The sequence below is a fragment of the Trachurus japonicus genome, chromosome 24 (assembly GCF_045865225.1).
Source record: "Trachurus japonicus isolate A0001 chromosome 24, Traja_1.0".
Classification (NCBI taxonomy): Eukaryota; Metazoa; Chordata; class Actinopteri; order Carangiformes; family Carangidae; genus Trachurus; species Trachurus japonicus.
This window is the reverse complement of record NC_140930.1, coordinates 12,850,517-12,865,548: the sequence shown is the minus strand read 5'-3', so window position 1 is coordinate 12,865,548 and position 15,032 is coordinate 12,850,517. Positions and strand designations below refer to the sequence as shown.

The 15,032-nt window shown below is 40.0% G+C and overlaps 1 protein-coding gene across 3 annotated transcripts in view; it reads left to right on the top strand.

The window, feature by feature from the left end:
* The window catches only part of dlgap2b (discs, large (Drosophila) homolog-associated protein 2b), a 101,957-nt gene that overhangs the window by 51,417 nt on the left and 35,508 nt on the right, over window positions 1–15,032 (top strand). For all 3 annotated transcript variants that reach the window (XM_085770058.1, XM_085770056.1, XM_085770057.1), the window contains 2 exons: window positions 7,031–8,187; window positions 14,740–14,957. In XM_085770058.1, the coding sequence (XP_085626184.1) occupies window positions 7,031–8,187; window positions 14,740–14,957 (1,375 nt within the window). The remainder of the gene's footprint in view (window positions 1–7,030; window positions 8,188–14,739; window positions 14,958–15,032) is intronic.

The window sequence follows — 15,032 nt, the reverse complement described above, 5'->3', positions numbered from 1 at the left end:
ATTAGTCTGGATTTTAACCAAGTTACACTTATTTTCAAGACTCCTTACATATTAGTAATACACAGCATATGTGATACTACAGATTTATTACATATGAGCAACAGTAAATAAAGGCAGTGGTAAAAGGTATTGTAGATAATCACACAGCAGCAGTAATCTTTGCTTAATGATTGACTGATGAAGCCAAAACATTTTAGTGCCTTCTTGGTAGTTCATTCCTTCCATGTCTCTCTGGGAAAAATATTGATGTGAAACTGGCTCTATTTTGGAATGAATTGGCTGATAGCTGGAGATACCGATCTGGGTTGAAAGATTAGCTTCTAAACAGCTGATTATGGGGTAATCAAACCACCTCAAGAGAGTTTATATAATCAGAATCCTGGGGTGATTGTGGAGAGAAAATGCAGATCAGGCTGACAACGATACAGGCAGCTCTCTGTGGGAGCAAACAGATGTTTAACGTCTTCTGAATGTGTACTTCCTGTTGCCATGGAGTGATGCATAATGCTGAATTTGACTGACACCCACTGATATAAACAGGGCAATAACACCAGAATGTGAACAAATAGTACCAACTAAACCAATAAGAACGTATTACACTGTTGCAGCATCATCTCTGAAACTTTCCAAAATATCAACATGCTTCACAAAAGGGTGATAATGTCAGTATCTATTTCAAGAAAATGGTATTGAATTACATTAAACTGTGGAGGTTTTCTCCAGCTGGGCTAAGCCTATAGCAGTTGCCCAAACAGATAAAGCCTGATTGTATCTGCTCTTTGGCTGGCTGAGGATAACATCAAAGTTTAAAGGTGCCTATGGTCGGAGAATGATGTGAAAACGCTTCAGATATACAGTACTGTAACTATTTGTAAGATTAGTGGAGATACAGCAGATAAGCAGAAGTGGCAGCAGAGATGGCAGCAGAGAGAACGGATTGACTACTGAGTCGACCATGGCATTCAGATGAAACTGCTGAGAAGGACTGAGAGGAGAGTTGCCTAAAAAACAATTTCAAGCTTCTTATAAGTCAGTAACATAGTACTACACATAGGATTATACTTAGGAAGGAAGGAAAAACAGATAATTGTTTTGAAAGAAAAGGACAGCATGCACTGGGATATTAAGGCCATTCTCTAATGAGAAAACCAAGGTTTAAAGCTAATGTCTAACTATACAGGGAATTATTATAATTGCACGACTTAAGCCAGATAATGCAAAAGGCTAAGCATAAAATGTAAAAGTACCACGTGCATGTTCCAGTTATTGTTCTTGTTTACACTGAACGACAAGATTAATTATTTAATTGGATCAGGCCTCATTGTTAAAGCAAAACTGCATGTTGATGGATACTCAGCTGTTCTGGTAAATGCAACCTACACTTCTTAGGAATACCTGATAAAAACATCCTTATTCATGCATTTATCCAAGAAGCCAATCATGTGGCAACAATGCTGTGCATAAAAGCATGCAAATATAGGTCAGGAGCTTCAGTTAATATCAAATCATGGCATAATTGTTGGTGCTGGTTTGAGTATTTCTGGTTGCAAAAAATCAAAAATATCCAGTGATCAGCAGTTCTACAGATCGAAGCACATTGCCGATCAATGAAGTCAATGGAGAACAGTCAAGACTGGCTGGAGATGACAGAAAGGCTACGGTAACTCAGATAACCACTCCTTTGTGATGCAGAAAAGAATGAAAAACAAAAGCACAACATTTCAAACCTTGAGACGGATAGGCTACAATAACACCGGGCCACTTCAAGTAACTCTGTGGCTGCAGGGGAAATGGGTTCACCAAAACTACATGGTTGAATATTGGAAAAACGCAATCTGGTCTGATAAAATCGTGATTTCTGCTGAGGCTTGCAGATGGTGCTGTCAGGATTTGGCGTCAACAGCATGAATTCATCAACCCAACCTGCCTTGTGTCACCACTTCAACAGTCTGGCAGTGGTGGTGTAATGGTGTGGAGGAATCATGGCACACTTCAAGACCTCAATACAAATCACAGTTTGAATGCCACAGCCTGTGTGAGTATTGTTGCTTGATTGATGTGTGTTCCTTTATGGCCAAAATGTAGCTGTCCTCGAATGACGATGTCCAGTATGGTCACTTACAAAACTGTTCCCAAACTGTGTCCATGAACATGACAATGAACGGCCTCTCCCCAGTCAGCAGATCTGAATTCAATAGAAGATTTTTGGGATGTGTTACAATGGGAGAGTCGCAGCCTGAATATGCAGCTGACAAATCTGCAGAAATGATGTAATGTAACCATGTCAACATATACCAGACGCTCAAAGGAATGGTTCAACATCTCGTGCAACAAAGAACTGAGGCAGTTTTGACAGCAAAGGGAGGAATTACGCAGTATTAGAGCAGTCGTCCTAATAAACAGCTTGCTGTTGTGGGTTTCCATAGACATACTAATACATTGACTTAAAACTGCAATGCTGTATGGTACATGTACTGCATTAGACGGTATATAACAGAGCATGGTGTGTGTATGCGCACACTATCTCTGTGTGCATTCATTGCTATTGTAGGCTTTAATTTTGACACATTTAGTTGCCTCAGCAACCGGTCGATGTCATCTACTCAAATGTGGTTAAAAGTGGAGAGATAGCGAGAGGGGACTTCGGGAGACAAAAGAGAGCTATGATGGTGGAAATGAGATAAAGAGAGGAACACAGAGGGTTTATTACAATGATTATTACAATCAAGCTCTATGAGTCTATATTCACTGCTTCCTTTTGCCACACTGTTTCAATAAATGTACAAACACGAAATAGAAATAAACGTTAAATATGAAAATGAAAAACGTAATTAAGTAAGTGGTTTTAATATCTTCTAATATAGTTAATAACTGTATCAATTTTATGTAAGTAATAATCAATCTTACAGTTAGGTCTGGTTTCGTTTAGGGGCTCCAAGCTTGTGCTTTAATTGTTTGTTTATTCCAACTGTACAAATGAGGTGCAATTTGTGAGGGTGCACCAACACATGCACACAGTAGCCCACACGGTAAATAAGCCCAAGTGTCTCTGACACATTACATACTGTATGTTTCTCTTTCCCCCGTTTTTTAGACAAGGATCCACCCCAAACAACCTTGAAAATCCTATTACAGTTCCTAGGTTTTCAGCAGTGGTTGCCATGACAACTGTGCATTTTATTTCTGGCTCCTTTGAAATAGTGTGTGAGATCACAGATCCCAAATGTTATGTAAGACGATGTGCACCGTTCCAGACTGGGGTTTCCTGCTGAAAAGAACTTAATGCAACTAATTACAGGGGAATGGAAGACACTGAAAACGCTTCGACATTGTTTCCCCGTTTACCTCGCAGCTCTTATCACATATTGATACAATATACACTGTAACTGTCATGCCCCAAGCTGAGCATTGCTGTCTGTTTTAGATATCGTCTTGTATCTCAATGGACCATTGAAAAACTGACGTAATGATCAAGAGTTTCTAATGATGATCATCATTTTATTATGCATCTACTTCAATCGTGCCTCATTTGATCCTGCATCTCTCAATATAGTTCTCAAGGCCATTGATCCTAAGAAATCTACTGGTGATGAAGACAATATGGATCTTTTTATACCCTTCATCTTTCCGCTCTGAATTACTGAGCAAGTAACTCACATTTTTGACAACAATATTTCTACAGATGTTGTTCTCTGGGCTTGGGAAACTTCTCATGTCATCTCCTGCATGAAGAAGAAGATATGAGTGATCCAAATATTTATAGACCAATATCCAAATTGATGGATAATTCTGTAGTCACTTGTAAATTGTCAACTCAAGGAGCTGAAAATGGTAGTTTATAAGTTTATAATTGGTGCTATAGCATATGAACTTGCTTGTCGACATGGCCTTCGTTGTGAAGCTGACAACTTCACTTCTTCAGTTTGTATCTTTTTAAGTCAACTATTAATCAACACCATTGTAAATAAGGGCCTGCCCTCAATTATTTGTCAAGTTTAAATTATAAAGACATGTTTGTGCCTGTGAGAGAGGGTGGAAAATAATGTTAAAAGTTCCTCTGACAATAGAGAATTAAAAAATAATGGGATTACAGGACACACTGGCAACTGTGGCATCAAGTTAGGATTTAAAGTAGCTTATCATAAATAAAGTCAAACATAAGCTATGATTACACACTTTCACTATGCTCCACTTTAGAGAAAAGCTTGTATTTTGTGAAAGGAACATTATTTTCATCCAGTTTTCAAGAATATATAAAATAAAGTGGTAACTTCTTTCAAACGTGACATACACTCATTTGTGATTTCTGGGCTTCAGAACATTACTGATAGGATATTACCAGCTGCAGGCACACTCGACTCATACTGACTCACAGTATCTCTCAGATATTAATTATAAAACTCTAGTTTTTCATGCAGACATTTTGTCCTCAAAGATTTGTCACAGGAAGTACAGGTCTGTTTTAGCACTTACAGTAACAATGTGAGAAATTAGACAATTGCAGCATTCTGGTAAATATCACATTCTCCATAATTACAGGCAACATAATAAGAAGTTATGTTATTGTAATATGATGATGAGTGGAATGAATGGGATGGAACTGACTTCCTCTATGCATGTATTTTACTGCATCTTCTTTTTCAGTGTTTATAATCAAGTATAAAAAATATAGAAAACTATGAGCTTCCTATGTGCATAATGGTTTAGAAATGTATAGTATGAACAAGACATTCGAGAGACTGGCAGAGTGAAAGAATGTGCTAGATTCTGCTGAACTCTTTAAGTTCTCATAGAGAAACTACAAAATGTTCTCATCTAAAAGTCTCTTTGAAGTTGAGCAAAATTTGTTGATCGTAGTGATCATTGCCCAGTGATGTGTACATCTTTTCTCAAAATAATTAGGCATATAGCAAACAACTGCTGCATTGCTGCAGGGATTGAGGATTTATCAATATAGACTTTTTTTTTTTTTTTTTACAGATTCCAGAGAGGCCTCAAGCTCCTTGATGAATTACAAAATTATACCTGATTTATTTGCAAATAGAAATATGACTGATTGTTTTTCTGTCTTTGTCATGACAATGATGAGGGTTAATAACACCTCAAAAAAGTATAGGTAGGATTCAAGTTGCTATGAAGAAAAGAAGAGTTGCCAGTTAACCCTGGGGGTTTGCATGATGTTTGATTCAGGTCCCTGCATCCGCTTGTTCGTCTCATTGTAGAGTGTGAATGTGTCCGCCAGGTAGGCCGCTTTGATCCAAAACGCATCAGACAGCTGTTCACACAGTGGTCGATTGTGATCTTGCAGGAATTCTTTTATTTTTTCTTGCAGTTCCATAAAAAGCACAAGCACTTGTCCACCCAACAACCATCGTACCTCCATGTGAAGCAGTAATAGTTGTTAATAGTTTGATGTGCTTTATCCTTGCACAGCTGGCCAAAAAGTCCTTTATTAGAAGGACGAGTTTTAATAAAGTTGACTATTTTAACAACAGTTGATAGGATGTTACTGAGGTCTTCTGAAAGTGTTTTTTTTACTGGCCTATGCATTGCAATGCAGCATGCAGTGGAAAACTGCGCACCCCAGGACCCTTTTCTTCAGGCGGCTGTTTTTGCCCATCATTGCTGCGGCCCCTTCAGTGCAACATGTGACCAGGTTTTCATAGGGCAGACTGTGGGATGAGAAATAGGAGTCTACAGCCAAAAATATATCTAATCCTGGCGTCTTGTCGTTGTTGCTAGATTTATAGATTTAAGAATGTCTTGTTTCAAGTCACCATCATTAAAATATTGGACATAAATGATGAGTATGGACTCATCAACCACTGTTGTCGTTTCATCCAGCTGAATGGCAAAGGGAACACTTCTAAGCTTCTCATGCAGCTGGTTTTGGCAATCAGTTCTGTATCAGTCTTTATCAGTTCTGTCTTTGACAGTGTTGTCAGAGAGTGAGACAGTTTTTACTTTATCAACCACCTATGGTCCACACAGCCTCTCCACAATTTTCAGGCAGATGAGTTTGATAACCTGCTCTGCAATATTGTGTGACTTTTTAGCCTCTGTAAATTAACAGCGAAAACTCAAATGATGCCTCCGTGGCTCTGTGTAAATCACTACTTCCTCTTTCAAAAGCTCTTAATGTCTGTGGATCTTCTTGACAGTGCCAGCTGCTTCCTCTCAAAATATTCCCGACTTTGACCAGTGTCTTGGTGTTTAGTCTCCTGATGTTGTTTGAGTTTGCTTGGCTTCATGCTGCCCACAAATTACACATTCTGGCCGAAATGTGTCCTGTCCTTCCATAAAACCAAAATTGAGGTAACTGTCATGATATTGCCTTATTTTCCTTTCCTGATGAGTTATTAGCACTATTCATTTCTCAGTCATTGTGTTTTGTTGGTACTGTATGATGCTAGAGCAGGAAAATGATCAGGTACAGCCACTAGCTAGCTGATGTGACGAGACTGAGCAGAGGTTCAGAGGTCACAGACGCATTGGTAATAAATAGCATGTATATAATATACATATAAATTGGTGTCCTTGTCTTTTTTCAATGCAAGTTAACCCACATTTCTGGCATCTTTATGGAGTTTAACAACTTAAGTAAACTTCATATTTCTGTGAACTGTGATTAAGAGTTGTCATCCTTTTGGGTTAGGTCTCTTTACAAGGTCTCTCCTTTGCAAAAGAGTCTTCACTTCATTACAGGTTCCTTGGTGTATACCATGCTGAAAACTGAAACTGCAATATTTACATACACTAATATAAAATGCAAAAAATACATTTAAAAAATCTGTGTCTCTTAAGACTAAGAAATGTATGGTTATTGAGAAGGTTGGTTGACTGCAAAGAGTATCCACATGGGAGTATTTATCTGTAATGATGTTACTTGTAAGGAGAACCACAATAGCAATTTTAATTATGGGGCTGTGGGCAATAAACAGAAAAAACTCCTTCTGCTTGTTCAAAACCATTCTCCCTTTGACTCAATCTTTTGTTTATTTTTTTCTTTCTCTCCCTATCTCTGTATCAGACCAGAAGTTTTCACCTTGGTCCCCGTCTCGAAAGTTCAATGAAGGCAGACGTCTCCCTCCGGCCAGGAACATGAAGGGCTTATCAGGCAGCCGTTCCCAGCACCAGATCCCTTTACCCCATGGCTTGGACTATGACCCCCACGTCCATGACCTCCATGCACACCATGGCTCTGACTCCCGCCATTCGTCCTACCTGCTCAGCCCCACAGAGAGCTGCCCCATGGACTTCCACCACCGCTACTCGCCGCGCAGTTCCATCCACTCTGACTGCATGATGATGTCCCCTGTCATGATGCCCCCAGCAGCTGCATCTGACCACATCTCCAGCAGCACCTTCCCCAGAATGCACTACAGCTCTCAGTATTATGACTCAGCCACACGGGACGACTGCGCTGCCATCACAGCTTCTGCCACCTCTCCAGCCGTTGCTGCTGCTGCGGCCGCGGCTGCCGCCTCCTCCCACCACGCCGGCACCAAAAGCAACCGCCTTCCTGCTAACCTACTAGACCAATTCGAGAAACAAATGCCACTACACCGCGACGGCTTCCACACATTACAGTATCAGCGCACCTCCACCACCACTGAGCAACGCAGCGAGAGTCCTGGCCGCATCAGACACCTTGTTCATTCTGTCCAGAAGCTCTTCACCAAGTCTCACTCCCTGGAAGGATCATCCAAGATGAACGGCACAAAAGGTGATATGATTGGAGGTGGAGGAGTGGGGGGTTATCACCATCATGGGCACCACTCCACCAAACATGGTAGCAAGAGGAGCAAGAGCAAAGAACGCAAGCACCGCTCTGGTGGTTGGTGGAGCTCTGACGACAATCTGGATAGTGACAGCACGTACCGCACGCCCAGTGTCATGTCGCGGCACCATGGGGAACACGTCAGCCACTGTTACCCAGAATCCATGCACAGCCACCATTTCGGAGACCTGTCTCTCAAGACCTCTAAGAGTAATAACGATGTCAAGTGCTCAGCCTGCGAGAGCATGGCCATGGCACCTGAAGGCAAATTCATGAAGAGGAGCTCCTGGTCAACACTGACTGTCAGCCAGGCTAAGGAAGCCTATAGGAAGTCATCGCTTAATCTAGAAAAACCCATGATGCACATGGAACTCAAACCTTCATCACGGACATGTCACTATTTGCAGGTGGGTAGTAGTTTACTTTATTCATGTTTTAAATGGCAAAAATATGTTTGAAAAGTTCTTACTGACATATCCAAACATATGAAGTGCGTTTTCAGCACAATCTGCTTGTGTGCTTCACACATCCTGCATATTATTTTCTTCATAATGCACCCTTAAAATACTGCAGCACTGACTTGAGGTTTTTGGTAGTCAATAATACAATTGTTTAAAGTTTCCTCAAGATAGCAATCAATCAGCAATATGTATGATGAAACCAGTGGTTACTGGGTGTGAAAATGACAGCTGCTTCATTCTAAAACTTCATATGTGCATCTGTGCATTTGCCAAAATACTGGTCATATTTTTAAGTTAAGTTAGGATTTTTGTACTAAAATGAGATGCATTTATTCCTAGTTGTTTCACCTGTCAGCATTTGCTTGGAATTAACAGGGTTAGCACTGAACTAAAGTGTTTATGTAAACTGTTTAATTTGTGCGAGTTTAAAAAATGATTATTTTTGTTACTTCACGTTCTTAATTGTTAATTAACACACTGTATCAACGTAGAGTAGTTGCTTTGTTGCTTGTTTTAAAGTTAAAAATGTTGTCTTATTTCAAGCTCTTTATTGGAATTCTTGTCATTTGAATATTCATAGATTTAGAAAAGGCAAACGAAGGGCTGAATTTTAGTGGTCGACTGAAAGGGCAGTAAAGTTCATAGAAACCCCCGAGCATCACTTATCTAACCATAACAAACAATGAGATCAATATCCACTCATCTTCATAGAAGCCCCTCTGAATAATATGCAGTAATTGATATGTTCATTAGAAATCCTGCCAGGGAAGCCTTTCATATTCTGTTCTATTCTGTTTCTGTTACTCTTGAGGATAATTACAGTATCCATGAGTGTTAGAAGCCAATATATTTAACCAGGATTGCCTTTTGTGTAGTCACCTCAGGGAGCTATTGTCTATAAAGACAAAAAGATCGATTGAGTGAGTTGATGTCTGGCGGAAGACACTGTGAGAAAAGGCTTACCTGAGTTAGACTGCAATGTACAAAAAAGACAGACTTGGTGTTGTAAAAAAGAATATGGCCTGCAAAGCTAGACAACTCAAGCTGCGCCCATCCTGATCAGCTGATCAGTCACATGCTCTCCTCATCCAAACAGGGCGGGTTATTTAAACCCCCATGCTTACCTGCTCATCCCTAGCTATGCTGCTGCTGCTGCTCGGCTGCTACTCTGGTACTGCCACTGCTTCATCACGCTGCTGCTGCTCCTGTTGCCCATGAGGTTTTGCAAACCCACCACCTCCCCAGCATCCACCTGTGGGCTCTGTCTCTATGATCCCCTGAGGGGGTCTGCTTCATTCCCTGTAAAGTCTTGCAAAAAGATCATTCAGGGAACAAATAACTGAGACAGAGCCTGATGCCAAACTTGCTGCAGCCATGCTTATGCTCAATAAATTATTAGTTCTCATTTCAGAGTTGATGATGTTATATACAGTACAGTTTTTAGGACTGTGTCTTTGCTATATAACTGACACATGAAACTGTTAGTAGTTTAGCCACAGTCAAAAGCGTGTGGAGTTTTGTGCAGCTTTGATTTGATTCCTTCTCTAACACTCTGCCTTCTTAATATTGCGTACGCAAACATTTGTTGGCAAATACTTGAATGAATTTCAGTAAGACTGAACTGAAACCATACAGTATCATGCAGTTGCTTCTGGGTGCATTCCTGTCCATGCTTGAGAGGGAGAAGAGGTTGAATCTTTGTCGAGTGCATGCACTCCTATGCTATGTGGAGAGCAGCTACAGACACTGAAGCTGCAGTTGTTTGTGTGCCGTGGGGACAGACAGACTCTGTCAATACAGAGGTTCTTTCACTGGCATTTGACAAGCTTGTGTCAGCAGGCAGAGACCCTGCAGCTGCCACATGAACACATTCAGCGTGTCCACACTGAGAGCTTTATTCAGTGGAATAAGTGAGGGAAGGTCTTTTTGTGGGCCTTGTGGTCAACACTCTGTGTTCTCATTGGGTTTTATCTGTTTGATCTGTCTGGGTCCTTCAGGTTTCTGTTCACTTGTGATGAGGAGGACAGGTCTTCCTTGGGCAAGGCGTTGGAATAATCTTGTTTCAGCAGGTGTCAAGTCTTCAGACTATCCCCCTAAGCTGACAATCCCTGTTGTACGGAGGTTATGTGAAACACAATGACTGTTAAGGATTGTGAAAAAAAGAACCAAACATGATATTGCAAATTTTAACAATCATCAAAAAGGTCAGAAAAGGACCTGAAATTAGGCCTGCAGTGAAGCTTGGAGAATACTGTAATATTGTTCAACTAAAAGCATGATTCATAAACTCTCAATGAGTTTAATGAGCATGAATCCAGACATATTGTGCATTGTGTCAATGCGTCATGGTGATTTTACAAATTACTACTTGAACTTATTGTTTCTGGTATCTGACAATTTATATACCTGGTAAATGAATGTAATCAACAACTCTGCTATCACTAACTGTGAGGCTTGAAAGTGAACTTGTAGAAACATTTCTCTTTATTCTTTTATCATATCGATCTGCATTAAAAAAAACAATTCTTGTGAATTTCACTAATTATGTAATATCTTCTTTTGCAAACTAAGATTCCTGTCTAAGAGACATACTTGATTTTAATGGGATTAAGCTGGGTAAACAAATTGAAAATAAATCATGGTTTGGCGTAGTCCCAAAAATCCAAAGCATGTTTCGGAGGTGAGAAACAGTACTGAGTGTGTCGTACGGGCAAACTGTACAAGGTTTATGCGGTATTCCATAAATCAAATTGCCTCAATAAATCATATGTTCTTTCCTTGTTTGAAATGTAGCCAGTGCAGTGTTTTCTTTTTAGTGTAATACAGAAATCTCTCGGGCGATGGCAAGGAATTAAAAAGATTATCTGGGTCTGGGGAGGATTTTTTTTCCTCCATGATGTCTCCATTAGATTGTCCTACTGTAACAACCCTACAGTTGACATACCGTATACACGCATCAGTTGACTGACAAAATTTTGGTATGAGTGTTTCACCTTCCAATATCTGTCCTGTGTGGGACTGTCCTTTGGAAATTACAGGATTTACGCATTTAAAAACCACAAATTGTTCTACCAGTGTTTACAGGTCAGCGATTTTATTTTTAACATCTGCATTAACTGCAAGGTTATTTTTGCACACAGTACTACTCACAGACTATGTTTAGTAGCAACTAATGATGGTGAAAAGCTGCTTGTCTGCCAGGCTGCTGCAGAGGCACTGCTGAACATGTTCTTTCAGGTGTAGCTTCAAAATGAGAACAGAAATGAGGTAATGTTAATGAGCTAGTGCAATGCTTCTTTGAGTGATGGCTGCCTTGTTAACTGTAGCCACAGATGATCAATGGTGGTGCATTAGGTGGAAAATGATTATTTTACTTTATTGCTGTCTTTAAGCTTGATTAATTTAGTTTTCAGACAATTGCTGCATTTTATTCCACTCATGTGGGAGAGAATAAATGTATGCATATCAGATTGGCGAGCGTGACAGTTTTACTGATAGGTCTTTGAAAGATGACATAAGCAAACCAGCTAATTCTCATGTTACCTTCCCAACTGGGGCAGGGGTGGAACATGATACTATGTTCTCTTTTTTTTTAAGCAGATGACACGAAGATGAAGCCTGATATCACAACATTAGCAATCTGAATAATGATCATTCATTTTCCTACTCTGCTGTTGCATGCAGAAATGTGCATGCTGCCCAAAAGTTAATTTGTTTTGGATAGAAAGGATAGATTTAGTAACATATGGTAACGGTCTACATGCTTCAAAAGCGCTTTTATCATGGCCGTAAACACATTTGGGTAAAACATCTAAGTAAAATACAAGACATAAATGGTGGTGGAAAGCAGTTGCATTGGTGCTATTATTAGCACCTTTAAATATTTTTTGCCTTTTTCCATTTGCCAACTCCCATTGAGGAGAAAAATGTCCATCGTTTTCATGTAAGTGCCTAATGCTGTCTCGTCCTTCACCTGTCTGCCCTGCTGGAGCCGGCTGTCAAGTCACAGAGCAAAGTGGGTGTTGAAGAGAAGAGAGAGGGGGAGAGATGGCCGACGAGAACAAAAAGTGAGAGCAGGAGTGTTAAGGAAAGGCTTATTCTACCTCTAGGCTAAAACAGGGAATATCAGCCACTCTGCTCTCTGTGAAAAAGAACAGGGATTGTGACAGAGAAACAGCCAAACTATATGATTGGGTAAAGTGAGTAGCTCGCAGAGCATTAAGGACAGCCCTGTGCCTGAGGCTGTTGTTTCAAGAGCTAAGGCTACCCTCTCCACTGGGACAGCTGCTACTGCTGAACCACACACTGATACAGTGTGGCACTCACTACATGCCTGATCAATATGGTGCCAGACCATGTAGTGTGTGACACATTGCCATTGTAAATCTCCATCATTAAGACAGGGAGACCACAGTGTGTTTGGGAGTGGCATTGATCCCATGAATTACGGGGCAATGTCAGTATTAGTCACAGTTCAATCTCAGTAAAAGCAGGTGAGCTTAAACATACACTGAGTAGTGAACATGACAATCAAAGCTTTTGAGGGTATACTTCTTTGATTTCTATGACATCAGAATCTTAATTAAAACCTACTTATTTTAAATACACCAACAGCTGGTTACGTGTAGACATTTCAGTGTATAATAACTGGCTAATAATCATTTAATCCTGATGCTGTTATATTACCAACAATGACTGTGGACAGATATTAGACTTATGAGCACAATGAACAAAGCTATTCCTACATGATGTTATGGTAGTGATTACTTTTCTAGTTTTTCATCTTACGATCTATAGAACAGATTTTAGCTTACAGTAGGCTATATCAGAAACATGTTGCGCTCCTTTTGTTGTAAACCCAATTTTAGAGCTTGTATATTTTATATTAGCAATGATGTTGCTGATTTAAAAGTTACAACTCTTGGCGGAGTTTAGCTCAGTTGGTAGAGCACCCGCCCCATGTGTTGAGGCTATAGTCCTCGCTGCAGGCGGCCCCGGTTCGAGTCCCGCGTCGGACGGCCCTATCCTGCATGTCATTCCCCCCATCTCTGCCTCCCATTTCCTGTCGCACTCTCAACTGTCCTATCAAATAAAGGCATGAAAAAGCCAAAAAATATACTTTAAAAAAAAAAAAAAAAGTTACAACTCTATCTTTAGGGATATGATTGGAAACTTTTGCTGTGCACACATAAAATTGCACAATCTATGCCAATAATGAGGTAAATTCTATTAATGGTTTTCTAGAAATCCTGGAATTAAGTACGCTCATGCTTTCATTTGCAATATGAGTGGTCTTCTCAGAGGTTGTTTTACACTGCTCATTGAGATAGTTTGTTGATCCTATAAATGTAAAGTAGCATTTGAGTTGATTCTAGAAATGTGCTGATGAATCTCACACTTTCCTTACAATGAATTTTTATTTATTTATCGAAGGGTGGATTTTTAAGTTTTGAAATATTGATATCCTGCTGTCATACTGACATGCAACTTTTAAGTGTAATAACTGATACTGGTTATGATTTAATAAATAATACACAACCTGACGACTGACGAAAAATTCTACAATTCAGTTAAGTATCTGATACATTTTTTAGGTTATTTCAAATTGAATAAATTTTACACACTGAACATTCAGAATTTGTACTAGATAGGTAGCAAATTTGAGCAATGGTTTCAAACAGTATAAATAAAGGCTGCATGTGGATGTTTCAGCACCTTGGAGAGCGACAGAGACTGAAGCTTTTCAGAACTAGGAGGACCACACTGAAGCAGTTTATGTAGTCCTTTGGGGGAAGCATTGACTGGAATAATGACAAACAAACTGAGAATATGCCCGTCTGTTTAACTATTCCTGTTAGATACAAAGCATATTAGCCTGTTAATATGGAGTCCAATATCATCTTTAAGATGTATATCAAAATGTAATTTAAATAGTTACATATTACCTTATTATGCTTTATCTCCTACTCTTGGGATACATGTGTGCATCGTGACTCTTGTAGATCAGTTACCCATTCAGTTCCATGGCTGCATTAATGTTCACGTTAATGTTATTCATTTCAACATTAAAAGAAAGTGCCTATTCATGGTTAGAGACAGGAACGAACCACAGAGAAAGCCAACCCATCTGTATCTTGTGGGTAGACCGAGGTTAAGCGCTGTGTTTGGTTAATTTGACAGTCCAGGCTGTAACCTTGAAACCTGGGATGTGAATCAACTTAATTTTCTGTTTAGGGAAATACCAGCCAGCGCTTATCCCACTACTTGTGTGATACAGTTCTCACACTCATTTGGCTAATTGGGTCCCATTGTACTTGCAAATAATATCTCTGGTGTAGCTCACTGTACAAGCCTGATATTTTCTCTGAGCTGCACTACATCCTTTAACAAGGCACCACAGACACTGGCTCAACTAAACAAGTAACATCTTAAGAGTAATGCAACCTTATGGTTATCGTGTGCATGTAGTAATTACTACGGGTGCATTATCTCCCACAGGTGCCCCAAGATGAATGGAGTGGATACCCAGGCGACAAGGATGAAGAGATCCCATGTCGGAGGATGCGCAGCAGTAGCTATGTCAAAGCTATGGGAGAGGTGGATGACGAAAGTGGTGACTCCGACGCCAGCCCTAAAACCTCCCCACAGAAGGCCATTCGGCCTGATGCTCTTGTCCTCAAATCAGCCATGCAAAGATCCCATTTAGACTCCCAAAGGTAGGCCTGGCTGCTTAGCTCAATATATCCATGCTAAAGCTATATGTTGATTTCAATTTCAGTTGAGAAATGTAC